This window comes from Scomber japonicus, chromosome 18 (assembly GCF_027409825.1).
Source record: "Scomber japonicus isolate fScoJap1 chromosome 18, fScoJap1.pri, whole genome shotgun sequence".
Classification (NCBI taxonomy): domain Eukaryota; kingdom Metazoa; phylum Chordata; class Actinopteri; order Scombriformes; family Scombridae; genus Scomber; species Scomber japonicus.
Window position 1 is genome coordinate 14,202,278 of NC_070595.1, and position 15,208 is coordinate 14,217,485.

At 41.2% G+C, this 15,208-nt stretch overlaps 2 protein-coding genes across 3 annotated transcripts; one reads left to right on the forward strand and one right to left on the reverse strand.

Moving 5' to 3' along the window:
• Window positions 1-6,651, reverse strand: luc7l3 (LUC7-like 3 pre-mRNA splicing factor). 2 transcript variants are annotated; one of them, XM_053338581.1, is made up of 11 exons: window positions 6,410-6,651; window positions 5,847-5,913; window positions 5,708-5,747; window positions 5,216-5,360; window positions 4,995-5,069; window positions 4,558-4,662; window positions 4,180-4,341; window positions 3,416-3,777; window positions 2,629-2,825; window positions 2,253-2,473; window positions 1-637 (listed from the first exon to the last, which is right to left on the reverse strand). In XM_053338581.1, exons 1-10 carry the CDS (start codon window positions 6,506-6,508, stop codon window positions 2,286-2,288), a joined length of 1,440 nt encoding a protein of 479 aa, XP_053194556.1. In that variant the 5' UTR covers window positions 6,509-6,651; the 3' UTR covers window positions 1-637; window positions 2,253-2,285. The 2 variants fall into 2 exon arrangements, with proteins under 2 accessions (XP_053194556.1, XP_053194555.1); XM_053338580.1 differs by having other exon boundaries at window positions 1-2,473.
• Window positions 6,652-9,095: 2,444 nt separating this feature from the next.
• ankrd40 (ankyrin repeat domain 40) lies at window positions 9,096-14,515 on the forward strand. The gene is made up of 5 exons (XM_053338582.1): window positions 9,096-9,646; window positions 10,990-11,138; window positions 11,335-11,979; window positions 12,854-13,035; window positions 13,831-14,515. The coding sequence occupies exons 1-5, from the start codon at window positions 9,513-9,515 to the stop codon at window positions 13,972-13,974; spliced, it is 1,254 nt and encodes a 417-aa protein (XP_053194557.1). The 5' UTR covers window positions 9,096-9,512; the 3' UTR covers window positions 13,975-14,515.
• Window positions 14,516-15,208: the final 693 nt, after the last annotated feature.

Here is a 15,208-nt window from a genome sequence, read left to right on the forward strand (position 1 = left end):
AACATTTTTACTTTTTATTCATCAAGACCACACGGACATTTAAAGCAGAGCAAAATTAAACAAATCTTCAGTCTTCAAAATCTTTTGATCAAAATTAAATCAGTATATTATACAGTAAGGGGACAAGAGCAATCAATGTGAGCTCTAAAGTGGAGGAGAAAAGAGACACGCCCTGTCAAGAGACTAACATTGTACAGACGCTTTCAACTGACTTCTTAAAAAAATGGTCAGAAAGTGAAGTGGAACCTGACAAACCAAAACAAACCACAAGCACTGTTTTTATTTCATTTTCACTAAATGCCAAGAAACGAGGATGTGTAAAGATTCTCAAAATAAGGAAACAAAAACCCATAATGAACTTCTCCTCTAAGTTTGGTATTTAAAGTGATGTCTGGTGGACATCTAGACCAAGAAATACATCAGATGAACCACATCTATCCTCATCCAAAGAATAGACAGAAACATGAAAATCAAAGTTGTTTTTTCCTCTCTCCTCATTTACACATGTATGTTCATGTTTTAAATAAGCCACTACACATTTGTGGTTCACCTTGTTTTTAAGCAGCGAAGTGTCAGGTTCAGGGTAAGGGTGGGTGCGCTCTTCTGATTCTTCCTCCAACAGTTATCCCAGCTTCCCCTGTTGAGCAAAAATGTCCACAGAATGCAATGTTAGCAAAGGCCCCACAACAAGTGTTTGAAGCAACCGCTGTTGCTACTGGAGCAACAAACATGATCAACATGAAGACTATTAGTCAAATATGTCCCTCAATTTAGTCACAGGGGAAAGTGTAGATGAAAAACAAAGACACTGCTAATAATGCACAAATATTATCCATTTACCTGCACAGTGGACATCTGAAATTGTGTATGCGGCTGAATAAGCTGATACTTCATAAATATTTGTCAGCATATTTTTACTGTATTGCTTTGATATCTTCTGGAGAGCCAGAAGAAAGCCCACAAAGTCTGGTCACTACCATAGATATTTAAAAACAAACAGTGACAACTCTGTTAGATATTCCCTTTGCCAATGTGAAAGTGAACAACTGTGACAATGCACCGTTGAAATACACACAATGTTACAATTTCAGCTGTTGGCATGGGCATATCAAGCAGGCTGTCTGTGCATCTCAGCATTTTAAAAAGTGTGTCTCCCAAACATTTCTACCAAATTTATCCCCCAAACATATGTGAAAGCTAACAAAGAGCGACAAAGAAACACAGTAACAAAATATACACAATCAAACTTTTACGTTCATGTTCTGGAGAAGTACAGAATTTTCTTTTCTGACAGGCAACAGCATTCAGAAATGGATGTGGGTAGAGAAAGGAGTACCTGGGGTGAGTACCTGCACAGTTTGACAGTCAGAGAGTATCCATGATTTTTAATTTGCCCTTTTCTCATGTGGTCTCGCTCACAACACCAACGCTGTGTGAGGTATGGAAGTCAGCTGCAATTCATTTGATAAACCCTACCCTCCAGTTAGTTAGTTACGTTAGGACCCCCCGGTGCTATGAAACCCCCCCCAAACACACACTGCATGGCATTATCAGGCACAGTAAGCTGGACAACAAATCCATGGCATTTGAGTTGTAATTAAGGAAAAATAAATGGCTTGTTTTTCACATACACCTTTGACGAAGTATGTCTGTGTGTTTACACATGAGGAAAAAAATCCCCTAAATATATGTACATGTAGACACACAATGGTGGAATTTTCTTCCTACATGAAGAATTTATCTCAACAAATCAAAAGTTATTACATCTTCCTACTGCCAAGTAAAAAAAAAAACAAAAAACAAAAAAAACAAAACAAAATAAAAACAGGTAAATACAGGCAGGAAAATTGATTGTATTGGTTAATTGTTTTTTCTGCCATTTTGTCCACAAAGACAAATATACATCTATATCAAAAACCGATACAAAACGAGGGGTACCTCCGGGCATGTTTGCTCAGGACTACACTGGCCTTTCCCTCTGGGCTTTGTGTGAATGTTTTCTACCTTCTTCTCATTCATCGGGCCTAGTCCTTCATCTTCAGTGCATACTTATGATGCACTATTCGAAAACAGGATAAAGATATATGCATATAGTACATAAGACAAAAATCATAGGCATTGAACTGAACGTAAACAGGGTGGGAGAGGCAAGGTGAGAGGGTGGGTAGGGGAGATGGGAGAGGGGGAGGGTAGTGGGAGGGTGGTGGGTTGGGTTGAGAGCCAGGGGGGAGCGAGGAGGAGGACGCACTTACCTGAGCCTGATCTGAGGTCCTATCAGATCAGTTTTAATTGGACTGAGTGTCACCTTCAGAATGGAGGAGCTCTTGCTGGCCGTTAAGCAGAGGGGAGGAGGCAGAGGCAGCAGCCTCTGTCTCCATCGGTTCCGCTTCTGATGAAGCCTTGATGGCAGCTGCATCGCCGTCAGCGTGCTTGTCTTTCTTGGAGCTGCTCCTCTCCTCTGTCGCCTTACGGTCTGGGAAAGCATGACATATACAGATCAAAAGGACAGTAACAGCATCTTCTGTCTACTGGAAATTAACTAGTAAACATATGCACACACAGACAAAAACCAAGACGGTCATTTTTACATGCAGTACAAAAAACCCCAACACTTTTCTAAGTCCTCACCTTTGTCTTTCGATGACCGCTCTCTGTCCCTGTCTCTCTCCTTATCTCTGTCCTTGTCCCTGTCCTTGCTGCGGCTGCGGTGGCGGTGAGATTTGCGCTCCGAGCTGCGTGACCTCCTCCTGTCACGACTACGGGAGCGACGCTTTCTGTCAGAGCGCTCACGGCTGCGTCTCCTCTCCCGGTCTCTATCCCGGCTCCTACAGAGAGAGCGTGGAGGAATAAGTCATTAAGGAAACAAATAAAGAGATATTTTAAACATACACGCAGAGTGATGTATAGTCATGAGGTGCACACATTTGTTTGTGTAACATGTTACGTTTAATGCATTGGGAATGCTCTGAGGTGTGCTGGTAGCTTTTAAGTTTCCAGAAATATTTCACAAGGCTCACAAGGAGAGACCTGCTATTTAAAATGTAAAATAAAAAAGGACAAACGTTACTATTAGGGCTGTCAAGTGACGTTTTGATAGCATTCATCATTTTAATTAGTACTGTCGGCAGCAGGCTGGATGTTCGCAGTAATTTCAGTGTTTGTTGTATGAACAAGCGGGTTCCAAATTTAACACACCCCAATCGACAAATGCATTTAAAACTGGCGAAGACAATAAACTGGACCATTTGTCCTGTGATGTAGGAATAGAAAAGTAATGACAGGCCACTGGTTGTTGTTTGGACAAGCTGAGTGTGCAGGCAGTGAACAAAAAGACACTGCACAGTCAAAATGTGACGTTAACTGTAGTGAATGTGGATTTCATGGTGCCCCTAAATGACAAACGACAGAAGCATACCTGCTGCGTTTGCGCTCCCTCTCCCTCTCCTTGTCTCTGCTCCTGGACCTCCGGCGATCACGGGACCTGCTCCCTTTCCTGTCCGACGCTCGACTGGAGTGGCGGCTGTTTGAGTGGCTTCGCCGTGCCCTCCTGTCCCTGTCTCTATCTCTGTCCCGTTCTCTGTCTCTCTCCCTCTCGCGTTCCCGCTCTCTCTCGCGTTCCTTCTCCTTCTCCCGTTCCTTCTCACGCTCCTTCTCCTTCTCTTCCTCCTCTTTACGCTTTTTCTCCCTTTCCTCCCTCTCTCGCTCACGGTCTTCTCTGTCCCTTTTAAGTGCCGGGTTTTCACCTGGGGGTTCCTCTGAGCGGCGGCGTAGTTTCTCCTGAAAGTAAAGCGATAGCCGTCAAATTAAAGTTGATCAGCAGATTTTAAACCTGAGCCAATATTTATTAACATGGACCAGATGGGAGATGTTAGACAGCAGGGAACTCTTGCAACTTCATCAATACTCTGTACAAAGGAACTGTTTTAATCAACATATGAATAATTCATTTGACATATTATATTCAAGTATTTGTTTTCCTGAATCCATATCAACTGACAGCATTTTGGTGCAAGTATTTTTAAATGGAAAGCATAAAAATGTACCAAAGTTCTGTAACTATTAAACAGGCTTGTTTTTCATCTTCTGGTGTAAGGTGGATCCAGTAACTGTCATTGCACTGCACAATTCATGCCTGCTGCATCTCATCTACATATTCTTGGTGACGTGTGATCCTGTTACCTTGAGCTCCTCTACAGTGGATTTTATCTTGGCGTAGCCCATGTGCTGTTTGCCCATCAAGTGGTCATCTACTCTGGACTGTGCATCACCCACAATGAGGAAGGCCCCACACACCTCACACACCTCCATCTGTTTCTCCTGGGCTGCAAAGCTCTCGATTGTCTGGATTAACAAAACCAAACCAAAAAAAGTCAGAGTGAAAAATAACTTTTAGCAAGGCATGATGAATGTTAGAGGGACTAAAAATCATTTTCAGGTCACATTTAGGTTTTTATAAATTGCAAGAATGAAACATCTCAACAGATAGCTTAACATGAGCAACGCCTACTGTCCTCAGTGAGGTCTGTAGGCTGATTAGCCTGGAGTTAGCTGACTCACCGAGGGGGTGGAGCTGAGCAGCTCCCGCTCCTCCTTCAGTTGCTCCACCAGCTTCATCATTCCCTGGGCTTCCTCCACTCGGCCCTCAGATCCCAGCTCCTCAATCTAAGTGAAAGTAAAACAGAGGCAACATAAATCAGCCAATTAATCACAATGCAAGCTCCCTGACAGCTATTGATTTCCAGATTGATGGATATTTTATTATTTTGGGCATTAAAAGGACTTATTTCTGGGGTTCTCGTTGGCCTGGCAACCTGCCAGGCCTGTACAATTACAGGGGAAACACTGAACTCTTTTCATATAATGTAATTTGGAATGGTAAGAGATTCTGTTTTCCATGTTGGTAATTACGTTTTAAGTATTGTGTGTCCTTGTTCCAGTATGTTCCAAATTACTGAGACTACTATAGAATAATCAATTATAAAAACTATACAAACCTGTACAACAAGATCTTCGATCTTCTCTGTTAGGACCGTAACCTTTTCCTCATTCTTTCCTGATGGACCAGGACCCTGCAGAAATAAACAAACTTTATGTTAGGTAGAAACACACACAACCATGTTATTTCCTTAAAAGGGATATGAATTTTACTGTAGGCCTACTCAAAGGCGTGCAACAGAAGTGAGCAGAGGATGTTTCTGAATGATGACGCACGTACCCCTGCATTCTGCTGAGCCTGGGAAAGAGCAAGTCGGGCATGCCCCCTACGAATCCGCCGTTCCACCTCTGCCAGGAGTGACTGAAGATAACGCAGGAAATCTCGCTCATAGCCCTCTTTCATGAACCGAGAGCTTTTCTCATACCTAGTAGTATGGGCAAAGAAGTTGTTTTTAGTATACTGAATACTTTGAATCAGTTCAATATACAGATTAGTTCACCAAATTGTTCAGTGCTTAACTGAACCACAAGTTATATGAATGACTTGAATCACTCAATCAGCAATTGAGTCTATCCCTGCATGCAAATCACATTTGGTCAAAACTGACCTGAAAGATAAATTATCAGGTTGTTTCTATGACTGATTCAGTTCAGTTCACTCAGTCAAAAGACTATTTTTAAACAACACAACACTAATGCTTTCACAGAACAATATAGAAAGAGGCTTTTAGATGACACACTACTGAGTTTCAAAACTGCATTCATAACTTACGTTTTCCTTAGATTTTCATCGTGGATTTTCTCACAAGGACCTGGAAAGCAATCGTAACGTTAATGGATTAAAGTATAACAGAAGCACTTGTGTGCTACAGTTATATAAAAGCATGCTCATGAACACCTACAAGACTTACCTAAGTCAGAGCGGGTGTTTGTGAATAGCTCCGCTGGACAGAAGCCACACAGATAGTAGCGACAGACCTTATTGTGGAGGAGAGAATTTCAATTATTTCAGACTGAATTCGCACTTTCTTCATCGAGTTACGTAACAACATGTAAGGTTAGTGGGGACAATGATAAGCCAATACACACAAGCCCACTGTGAATTTAACACAAATGACCCTTTGTTGTTTTAGTAACCCCAGTTTACAAATTCATATAAAATCCACAAAGCAGGGCAATAATACATTAACAATTACCAATTAAACCTCAACGTCACCAGCTTCATTGTACCGCTAGCTAGCCTCACATGCATAGCTGCTAACAATGCTAACATGATTAAACATGTAATTTAGCTAAAGCCAAGCTTACGTAACGTGTTAGCTGTAGCTCTGTGGTAGTAGAGTAGTGAGCACTATTTAAAATGTATACGCATGAATCACGGCTACAAGGAGCAAACTTCCAGTTTTTACAGGAATTTTAGCTGTATCAGCTCATAAAACCAGCTAGGCTAATGTTACACAGGATGCTAACTTACGCTCTCGTCGTCCCATCGTACGTTGCATCGCTTCTCGTCAGGGGCCAAATTTCTATCTCGGCCCATCAACTCATCGAGTAGCTGGGCTGCGGAGAGCATTTTGGCCCAAAAAAGTAGCCTTAATATAAAATACTAAGATATGTCCCGGAGAGCCTGTTCACACCATCTATTGCGCTAAAAGTAGCTTTAATCAAAATGGCAGATGCTGTATCAAACGGCGGTTCACGGTTCAGCTACAGCCAGCAGCTCACGCGACCTCTGAACCGGATGTACTTTACTACAGCGTGGGGGCTACATGGCTACATGCTTTGGCTCATGGGGTGACTTTGCCCACTGGTGTGTAAAGGCTAATTATGTTACACTCGAAGCAGATTACTATATGCTATATCGACCATTCAAACAAAAGAAAAGAAAAATAACGTAAATATGTTTTAATGCCTCGTTTTCCCACGCCAAAAATCACGTGACGACCATAAACGAGGCCGCGTTACGTCACTCACGTATCAGAGGTGTGGCGCTGATTTTAGTTATTGTGCTGGCATTGGAGCCTGACCTCTTTGTTGAGGGAATAAGAACATTAAGAAACACAAATGTACATACAATCACATAATTAAAGCATGTAGTGGGGAACAAGTTGGCTTCTCTCATTTAAAATGTGTTATCCCCAACACACTGGGAGAAGGGACATTAATGTGCACCAACAAACCCTTAAACCATTATTTTACTGGGAAATTGAAGTTGTGTCCGTGTTTTTGTGCATTATAATGCCTGTTTAAGTGTTTTCTGTTATTGTCTATGTCACACATGTTGTAAATGATGGTTTATGTAGGCTAACTAAAGAGATGAGCTGTGCTTCAGTCTTCCGTGATCAAATCAGAGCTGAATTGTTGGAGGTGAACCGTTTTTATTTAATTTATTGAACAAAAATAATAATGCAAATAGTAAACCAATTTATAATCCGCCTCATCTCAATTTCAGGGTTAATTCAGCCATACAAATGTAATACAAAAGTTGCCCAGCAGATGTCGACTATCAAATGATTGGAAACTGCACCATTTTCAATGCAGTTGTTTTATATTGATTCAGTGTTTCCCCATCACTAATTAAAAAAAAACAACATAAAGGGAAATATTGTTGCATCCAGTCAGGACTTGACTTTCCCACCATTTACCAAAACATCATAAAAAACACACAAAAATGTGATTAGTAGGCTAGCAGAACCATCGAGCACATTGTCAAACTATTTTCAAATTGTACCACTCTGTCACAAAACAGAGTGGTACAACTGTGTCTGCTTTAATGAGAAACGTGGCTGTATGTGGGAGCTGAAGTTAAATACTGCTTTCAGCATACACGCCAATTAAGCTGACAATAAAACATGGATTTGAGTTAATTTACTACGTTTCAAGGCAGGCTCGACTTCTTACTGCCCCCTGATGGTCCTGATGTGGAACTGCAATACATTATATTTTTAAAACTAAAATAAATGCTGGTATGGCAGCATAGTACCACACCACTTCTGATGAATACTTTCATAGTTAATTTACCATTTTAAATATTACGATCACCTGTCATCTCCAGAAATGGGGGACAAGCATTCAGATCCCTTACTTAAGTAAACGTACTAATACAGCATTAAAAAAATACTCATTACAAGTCCAGTATGAAAAATCATACAGAAGTAAAAAATATTAGCAGCAAATTTTAGTTCAAGTATTGCAGTAAAAGTTTAGGTTTGCTTCCTCACATTATATTATTAATACTGAAGTATCAGTGTATAAGCAGCATTGTAGCTGGAGGGGGAGCTAGTTTGAACTACAGTTTGTTAGTTTAGTCCAAATGTTCCTTACCTAAGTCTTTGGAGAGTCTGGCCCCTCCAAAGGGTCACCAGATAAATCTGAGGGGTCATGAAGATTAATGGGAGAGGAAAGCAAATTAGTGTCCTGACACACAAATGTATTTTCAGTTTATTTTTTATTTTTTCTCAATTTTTTGATTTTTGGTGAAAAAAATGGAGGACATTAATTGAAATGAAACCATGTGAGAAGTTTAGAGGGGACAATTACTAAGATTTTTTTCAATTCTGTCTTAAAACAACAGTCAGGTGCCCATATGAACACTAACAGAGGTCTCCTCCCTGTAATCATTCCTAAATTGCTCATATTAGCAATTAAAATATCCCTTTTAAATGTGCTTTGCCTGTGGTGAGGGGAGCCAAAATCCAGTGTCCACATACTCATTTTATGCCAAAGATGTCAGCAGTCTCAGTCAGTGGATTTCTGCCTCATTTACCGTATATTGAGCATTAAAATCCCTGTTTCCTCAGACAGTGTTTCCCTGTTGAGCAGCAGTTGAAGTATAGTAACAAAAAGAGGGACTCTGGCACTAAAAAGACTATATCAGTGAGAGATAAATACTTGATTGGACTGATACGGAAATTTGATATTACCTTCAGACTTTGAAATACATTTTTGCACATAAGGACACTTGCCGCCCCCTCACCCCCATCACTTACATTGTAAGTACATGAAGATCTTCTATAAGACCAGTATGAACAGACAACAAACCTGTTTATGTGTTTATTTTGGCACCAGACTTTAAAAAAACGCGAAGCCAACCTTTAATGATTAACTGGGTGCTGTATATTGGTTTTGGCTCGAGATTTTATGGCGGTAAGTGATAAACACGTGTGGGGTAATAGCCTGTTCAGGGGGGAACTAACATGTTGTGCCCACCGTTGTAACATCTAAAGCTGCCCCCCGATGAGGCGGTGGTGTCTCTGGCGGACCTCTGACAGACTGAATGACTACACTGACTGCTGGAATAAATGGCGACTAACCTGCTGTATAAACGCCAAAGACTCTGAATACCAACACGAGTTTGCATTAACCGGAGCGATTTGCTGCCAGTAGCACCAAAGACTCCGCTAGCACCTCGTGAAGTTAGCCAGTAGGTTAAGATTAGCCGGGTAGCTAATGTTAGCTGGCAGGTTTATTTTTAGCGGACGTCGGTAGGAAAGCCGCCTGGCTATTATTATTGACAGCCTAATCCGAGAGGCTTTTTTACATCCTATGATCTCGCAGCGCTAGTTGTCTGCACCAAAATGTCCACCACTTCGTTGGATAAAGAATTACAGGAGCGACTGAGAGAGGCGTCTGCTATCGGAGACATTGATGAAGTGCGGACATTGGTGGAGAGCGGAGTAAATGTCAATTCACAAAACGAAATAAACGGATGGTAAGTGTACGGACGTGTAATTATGCTCTTCAATGCTGTGTTCATTTGCTGTACGACTGCACTGAAAAAAGTACTGATAATGACAGTGTAGTGCAGGCAAATGCTATGTGAAAGGGATTATCCTATTAGCCAGAGCTGCCACTTCTTTTTTTTTTCTTCTTGCTTATCCAATCGGCAAACAAATCCCTTGAAATACAGTGAAGTGCATACATGAGAAATAGCAGAAGGACCTGTGGCTGTGGAGGAAAGTAAATGTGAATTGGCACATGGCTGTTCCAGTATTGACATGGAGAAGCGTGCTCCTACTGCCACAGATAGATGATATATAAATGTACACTAATGTGAAATAACTCAAAGGACGGCTACGCAAGTCTTTCTTAAAACAGTAGTCAATACGGAGCACAGAAACAAAGTCTTTCATGCCGCAATCATTCCTCCTGTTCACACCGACAACTAGAACATCCCTCCATAATGCATTTGCAATGGAAGTGGTGGGGGACAAAGTCATTCTATGCAAAAATGTATTCAAAGTTTACCTGAAGTTAATATGCACCATCCAAATAAGTAAAATCTAGTTGGTATCTTTCAACGTTAGTGTTTTTAGTGCTAAAGTTCTTCTTTGTTATTATACTTCCTCAACAGCCAAACAGGGAAACACTGTCCAAGGCAATGTGATACTAGAAAGACTGTGAGATGTCCACTTGATATGACTAACTGAGGTTTAGGGTTAGTGTTACTGACTGCCTAAGCCTCATATAAGCTTTTAAATGCATTTTTGTTCAAAATGACTGTGTGGACACGCTGTGGATTTTGCCCCCCATCACTTAAATTGAAAGCACATTTAAAGAGGATCTTTTAATAGCTAGTATGGACAGGAGATATTATTAGAGCAAAAACAAACTCTTTCAGTTGTCATATGGGCACCTGGCTGTTGTTTTAAGACAGACTTGTACAATGGTGAACCTGTCCTTTTAACATAATTAAATGAAAGCATTAAGTCTAAACAATATTCTATATTCTATTATATTACATTGTTCATGTGGTGTGCCTTTCCAACTTCCTAGATGAGTATGCAAGTTGTGTAATGACAGGTGGTACTTTACATATGTAAAAGAAAGATCAGATAAATCCTCAAGTCTTAGAGTAAAAAATAATATCTAACAAAATTAGGTTACAGGTTATCAGTCCACAGTCCAACCAATCATTCCCCTCGAAGTCCACAAAATCCACTTTGTAGAGTCTGAGTTGTGTTCACCTCATATATATATATGTCATATATCATTTTATCAACCTTTGTTGCATTTTTTTGGTTCATTCAAGTGAATTCTCTATAATTTCACCAGGACATGCCTGCACTGGGCGTGCAAGAGGAACCATAAGCACATAGTGTCCTACTTACTTAGTTGTGGAGCGGACAAAGAAATCCTGACGGCTAAGGATGAGATGGCCTCACAACTCACATCCAAACCAGAGATCAAACGACTGTTGGGAGGTAAACTGCACATTTTGATTTAATATTTCAGTTAAGTATACTGTGCATGCGATAGATTAACATGTAATGTGCAAGTTGTAGCTTTGGGTGTTAATGTTTATGGGTTTCACATTGACAAAAGCTGTCAGGATTTTTGTGTTGAGGTTTTTATTTTTTAGGAGAAGTAACTATTTTCTTTTGCACATTATTTCCACAGTCGAAGTGGAGGAAGTGCCTGAAGTCAAGGAGCCTGAGTTGCCAATTATCCCTAACTACTTGTCTAACCCGCCCTTCATGTACTCCAAGTTGGATAACAAGTCAGAGCTCATCCTGGCCCAGCACCTTACACAGAACGGTTCTGGAGAGCATGCAGAGGACTCAAGCAGCGACCCAGCCTCCCTTTCTCCAACCCATGAGCCTCAGACGTCACAGAACCTGGTCTCTGATAGCCCCACTCCTACCCCAAACCCCATCACTCACAGCCAAACCCAGGCTGGGGAGTTCATTCCTGTGACTGAACAAAATGGTGTGTCACCTAGCCCGGCTTCATCCCACAATCACACTGTTGTTAACTGCACAGTGCCCATGGACCTGTCAGTTGAGCCTCACCTCGTCAACCATGCAGACTACCCACACACAGTGGCACACAATGGTACCATGTGCTCGCCTCCATTAGCCTCACCCAGCCCGAGTTTAGCCAGCTGCGGTGGGAGTCAGGTCCAGGCCCCCGTCACCAGCGGTAACCCAACTATGAGCAGACAGCAGTCTATCCCACAGCAGCTGGGCTACGGACAGACTGGCGGGCCTTTACCAGCTTTCCAGCCTTTCTTTTTCACCAGCACCTTCCCTGTCAATGTACAAGGTGAGAGAGAAATTGTGTGTTTTAATTATGTCTAACCCTCCACTCACACATACTGACTCAAACACTGGAGACATGACTGGAACCTCAAATAGCAATTATTTTTGGAAAATATTTTTTTCAGTTTCTTTCCAAGAGTTTGATGATTAGATCAATACCACTCTCATTTATTTGTTAAGTATAAATCTATAGCCAGGAGATTATTTGCTTAATTTAGCATAACCTTTAGAGGCATGGTAAAAGGAAATCAACTCCTTAAATTTTTGCTAATTAAAGCATTGCATCTTGTTTGTTGTATCCGTACACAAACAGAAATGTAAAAATAGTCAAGCTAGGTGCTGGAACTATCGGCAAGGAGTGAATAGCTGTAGAACTGCTGCAAAACAACAAGAAGAGACTCAAGAAAGTCACAGTGACAGGCTAAACACACTTGTTTGAGTCCATACCTTTAAACAGAGGGTAAAGCTGCTGTCACACTCCGCAATTTTAGGCTTTCTTCTGTCATGTGCTCATGTGTTTTCAGCTAAGTGACCATAAAGAGCATGCAGGCAAGATGACATTCTTGTGTGCTTGTCAAAAAAGAAGGGGTTATTAGTGGATGTGTCCTTATCTCTCAGTGTGATGACTGAACAGCCACAGGCTCACTAGCAGAGACACCAACATGTCCATCACACAAGAAACTAAACTCTTACAAGTTTAAAAGAAACTGTAACCCAAAGTACGTCTTTATTTAGCATGTGCAAGAAGGAAGTGAAACTGTAATCAATGATGAGGCTCTCTCATCATACATGTAAGACACATCTTTTATAAGCAGGAACAGCTATTCGATCATTTTTCTTATAAAGCACAATATTGTTGTTCTGATCATTCTCTCTAGAGCTGGTATTGAAGGTGCGTATCCAGAACCCCAACGCTCGGGAGAATGACTTCATTGAGGTGGAGCTGGACCGTCAGGAGCTCACCTATCGTTCCCTTCTGAGGGTGTGTTGCCGTGAGTTAGACATCAGCGTTGAGCATGTGGAGAAGATCCGTAAACTGCCAAACACCATGTTGAGAAAGGTACAGTATGAGAGATAAAAACCCACATGCTGCACACATGTTTTTGTTGCTGTCTAGTGCTGTGTGCATAAAAAAAGAAAAGAAACCCCCAAAATCATTAAAGAGAATGTCACTTGAAATACCACATGGAAAAGATGTTTTTGAACACTGAGGGAAGAGATAGCTGCTCCCTAGCAATGTGTGTCTATGGTTTGATGACTGCATACTTAAGACAAGTGGTGATCAGCATGAGTTATAGCGAGTCTTAGCCTGGTGTGAAAATACTGCCTGTCCCACATGTCATAAACGTATAAATGTATATATATATATATGTATGTGTGTGTGTGTGTGTGTATGTATATATATGTAAAGCTTTTTTCTATAACTACTCTTCCCTACAGTCTAACAGTCTCTGCCTCCCTCTCTGTCTGACTCATGCATGCACAATGAAAAGTGACACTGTCCTAACTCTCTAATTAGGTTGTTTGTGACTCACTTTACCTTCCCACTGGAACCTTCCCAACTCCTTGTGTACACAGTATTTATGCCATTACCGACCGCCTCTGACAAATAATGACAGTTTAGTTCATGATAGGATAGAAAAAATTCTGGTAAACAAAGTATTTGATTTATTTTTATTTATTCAATTAGGCTGCAGAATGTTAGGAAATAAGTTCATAATGCACATCACTGTTATTTGCTATGACTTGAAATACACTATGGTGTTCCAACATGTGTACTTGTAATAAAATGAAATGAATGATCAGTGGTTGAATCTGTCGCTGATTTCATGATGTTTTCTATTTTTCTGTCCAGGACAAGGACGTGGCTCGGCTGCAGGACTTTCAGGAGCTGGAGGTCGTGTTAGAGAAAGCAGAGGGCCTGTCTCTTTTCTCTGGGACGGGAGGCCTAACAGACAGACCCTGCTACAACATGAAGGCCTCCCGCCTCACCTACTAGAGCTGCTGCAGAGTCTGAGGTTTCCCTGCTTATGATGGGCTTCTGTAGCTACCCTCAAGCAACCATAAATAGTTGCCCGCCCAGATCCCTTGTTACAGCTTTGTTCGGCTTTGGTGTTTGGCCAATTTCCTAACCGGGATTTGTTTTTTCAAGTTCTGTAGCTATTGTCCTCCTCCTGTCCTCCTCTGAGCCCTCCTGCCGCTTTAGTGTACCCGAGCAGTTCTAAGCGATTACTGATGCATGGTGTCCTCGATTATGTGAGAACGTATTTGGGCCCCTCTCTCCTCTCTCTTCACTCTTGTTCATTCTCTCCTCCCACCGCACTTTGTGCCAAGGCTCCAGTGGGACAACAGAGGGGGGCATTGGCCTGTCTTCCTTTATGGACTGGACATGAATGGGTTTCTGCAATAGCCTTATATGGACACATCCCTATACTAGCTGTGGACTCTGATCTCTGACAGAAATGGTCTGATACGACTGAGAGCAGAGGACAACAGGAAGGATTTACATAACTCTTACTGATAAATTCATCGTTAGTCCACAGGTTAGGACAAGTTGCAGCACAGCAGACTTGCACACAGCAACTTATATTTTTAGCAAACTAACCAATAGAGTGTTATCAAATATTCTAGCTGGCGTACACACTTTCATACATGCTGTATGCATAAACCTTAGTGTCTTTCCTGCAGAGGGCATCCATTTCTGGCCTGCTGGTTAAGGGGGAAGTAATCCCATTCCAATTGAGATGTGGGTATTTTTGGACTAATAGTACTTTTTTTTGCCGACAGCACACACAAACACGCTTTAATATATATCCACATGAGGATGGACACATTTGAGTAGGTCTAATGGTTTACCTATATATTTGAATTGCTCAGTTGTACACTGTGGAAAAGGAATAAATAGTTTTGTTTTAAAAATCTGTCTTTTCTTGTAAGACAAAAACGCAATTTCTAAGATAAATGTCCAGCAACTTGAAGCAGGACTCGTGTTTTTTTTTGTTTTTTTTCTATATAATAACATGATGTGTTCAGTCAGCATAACTGTCAACTTCAAAGTATTTATTTTTTATTATTTGAGTTGTATTGATTCTTACTAATGAAGCGAGACCATGCATTGTGCTTTAGAGTAGCAAGGCTTGAGTCCTGGTAAAAGGCTGTGTATGAGGCTTTCATCTAATTTATCATATACATGGCGCCTTCAGTTGAATCTTTTCAGTTACTATCATTCTGTT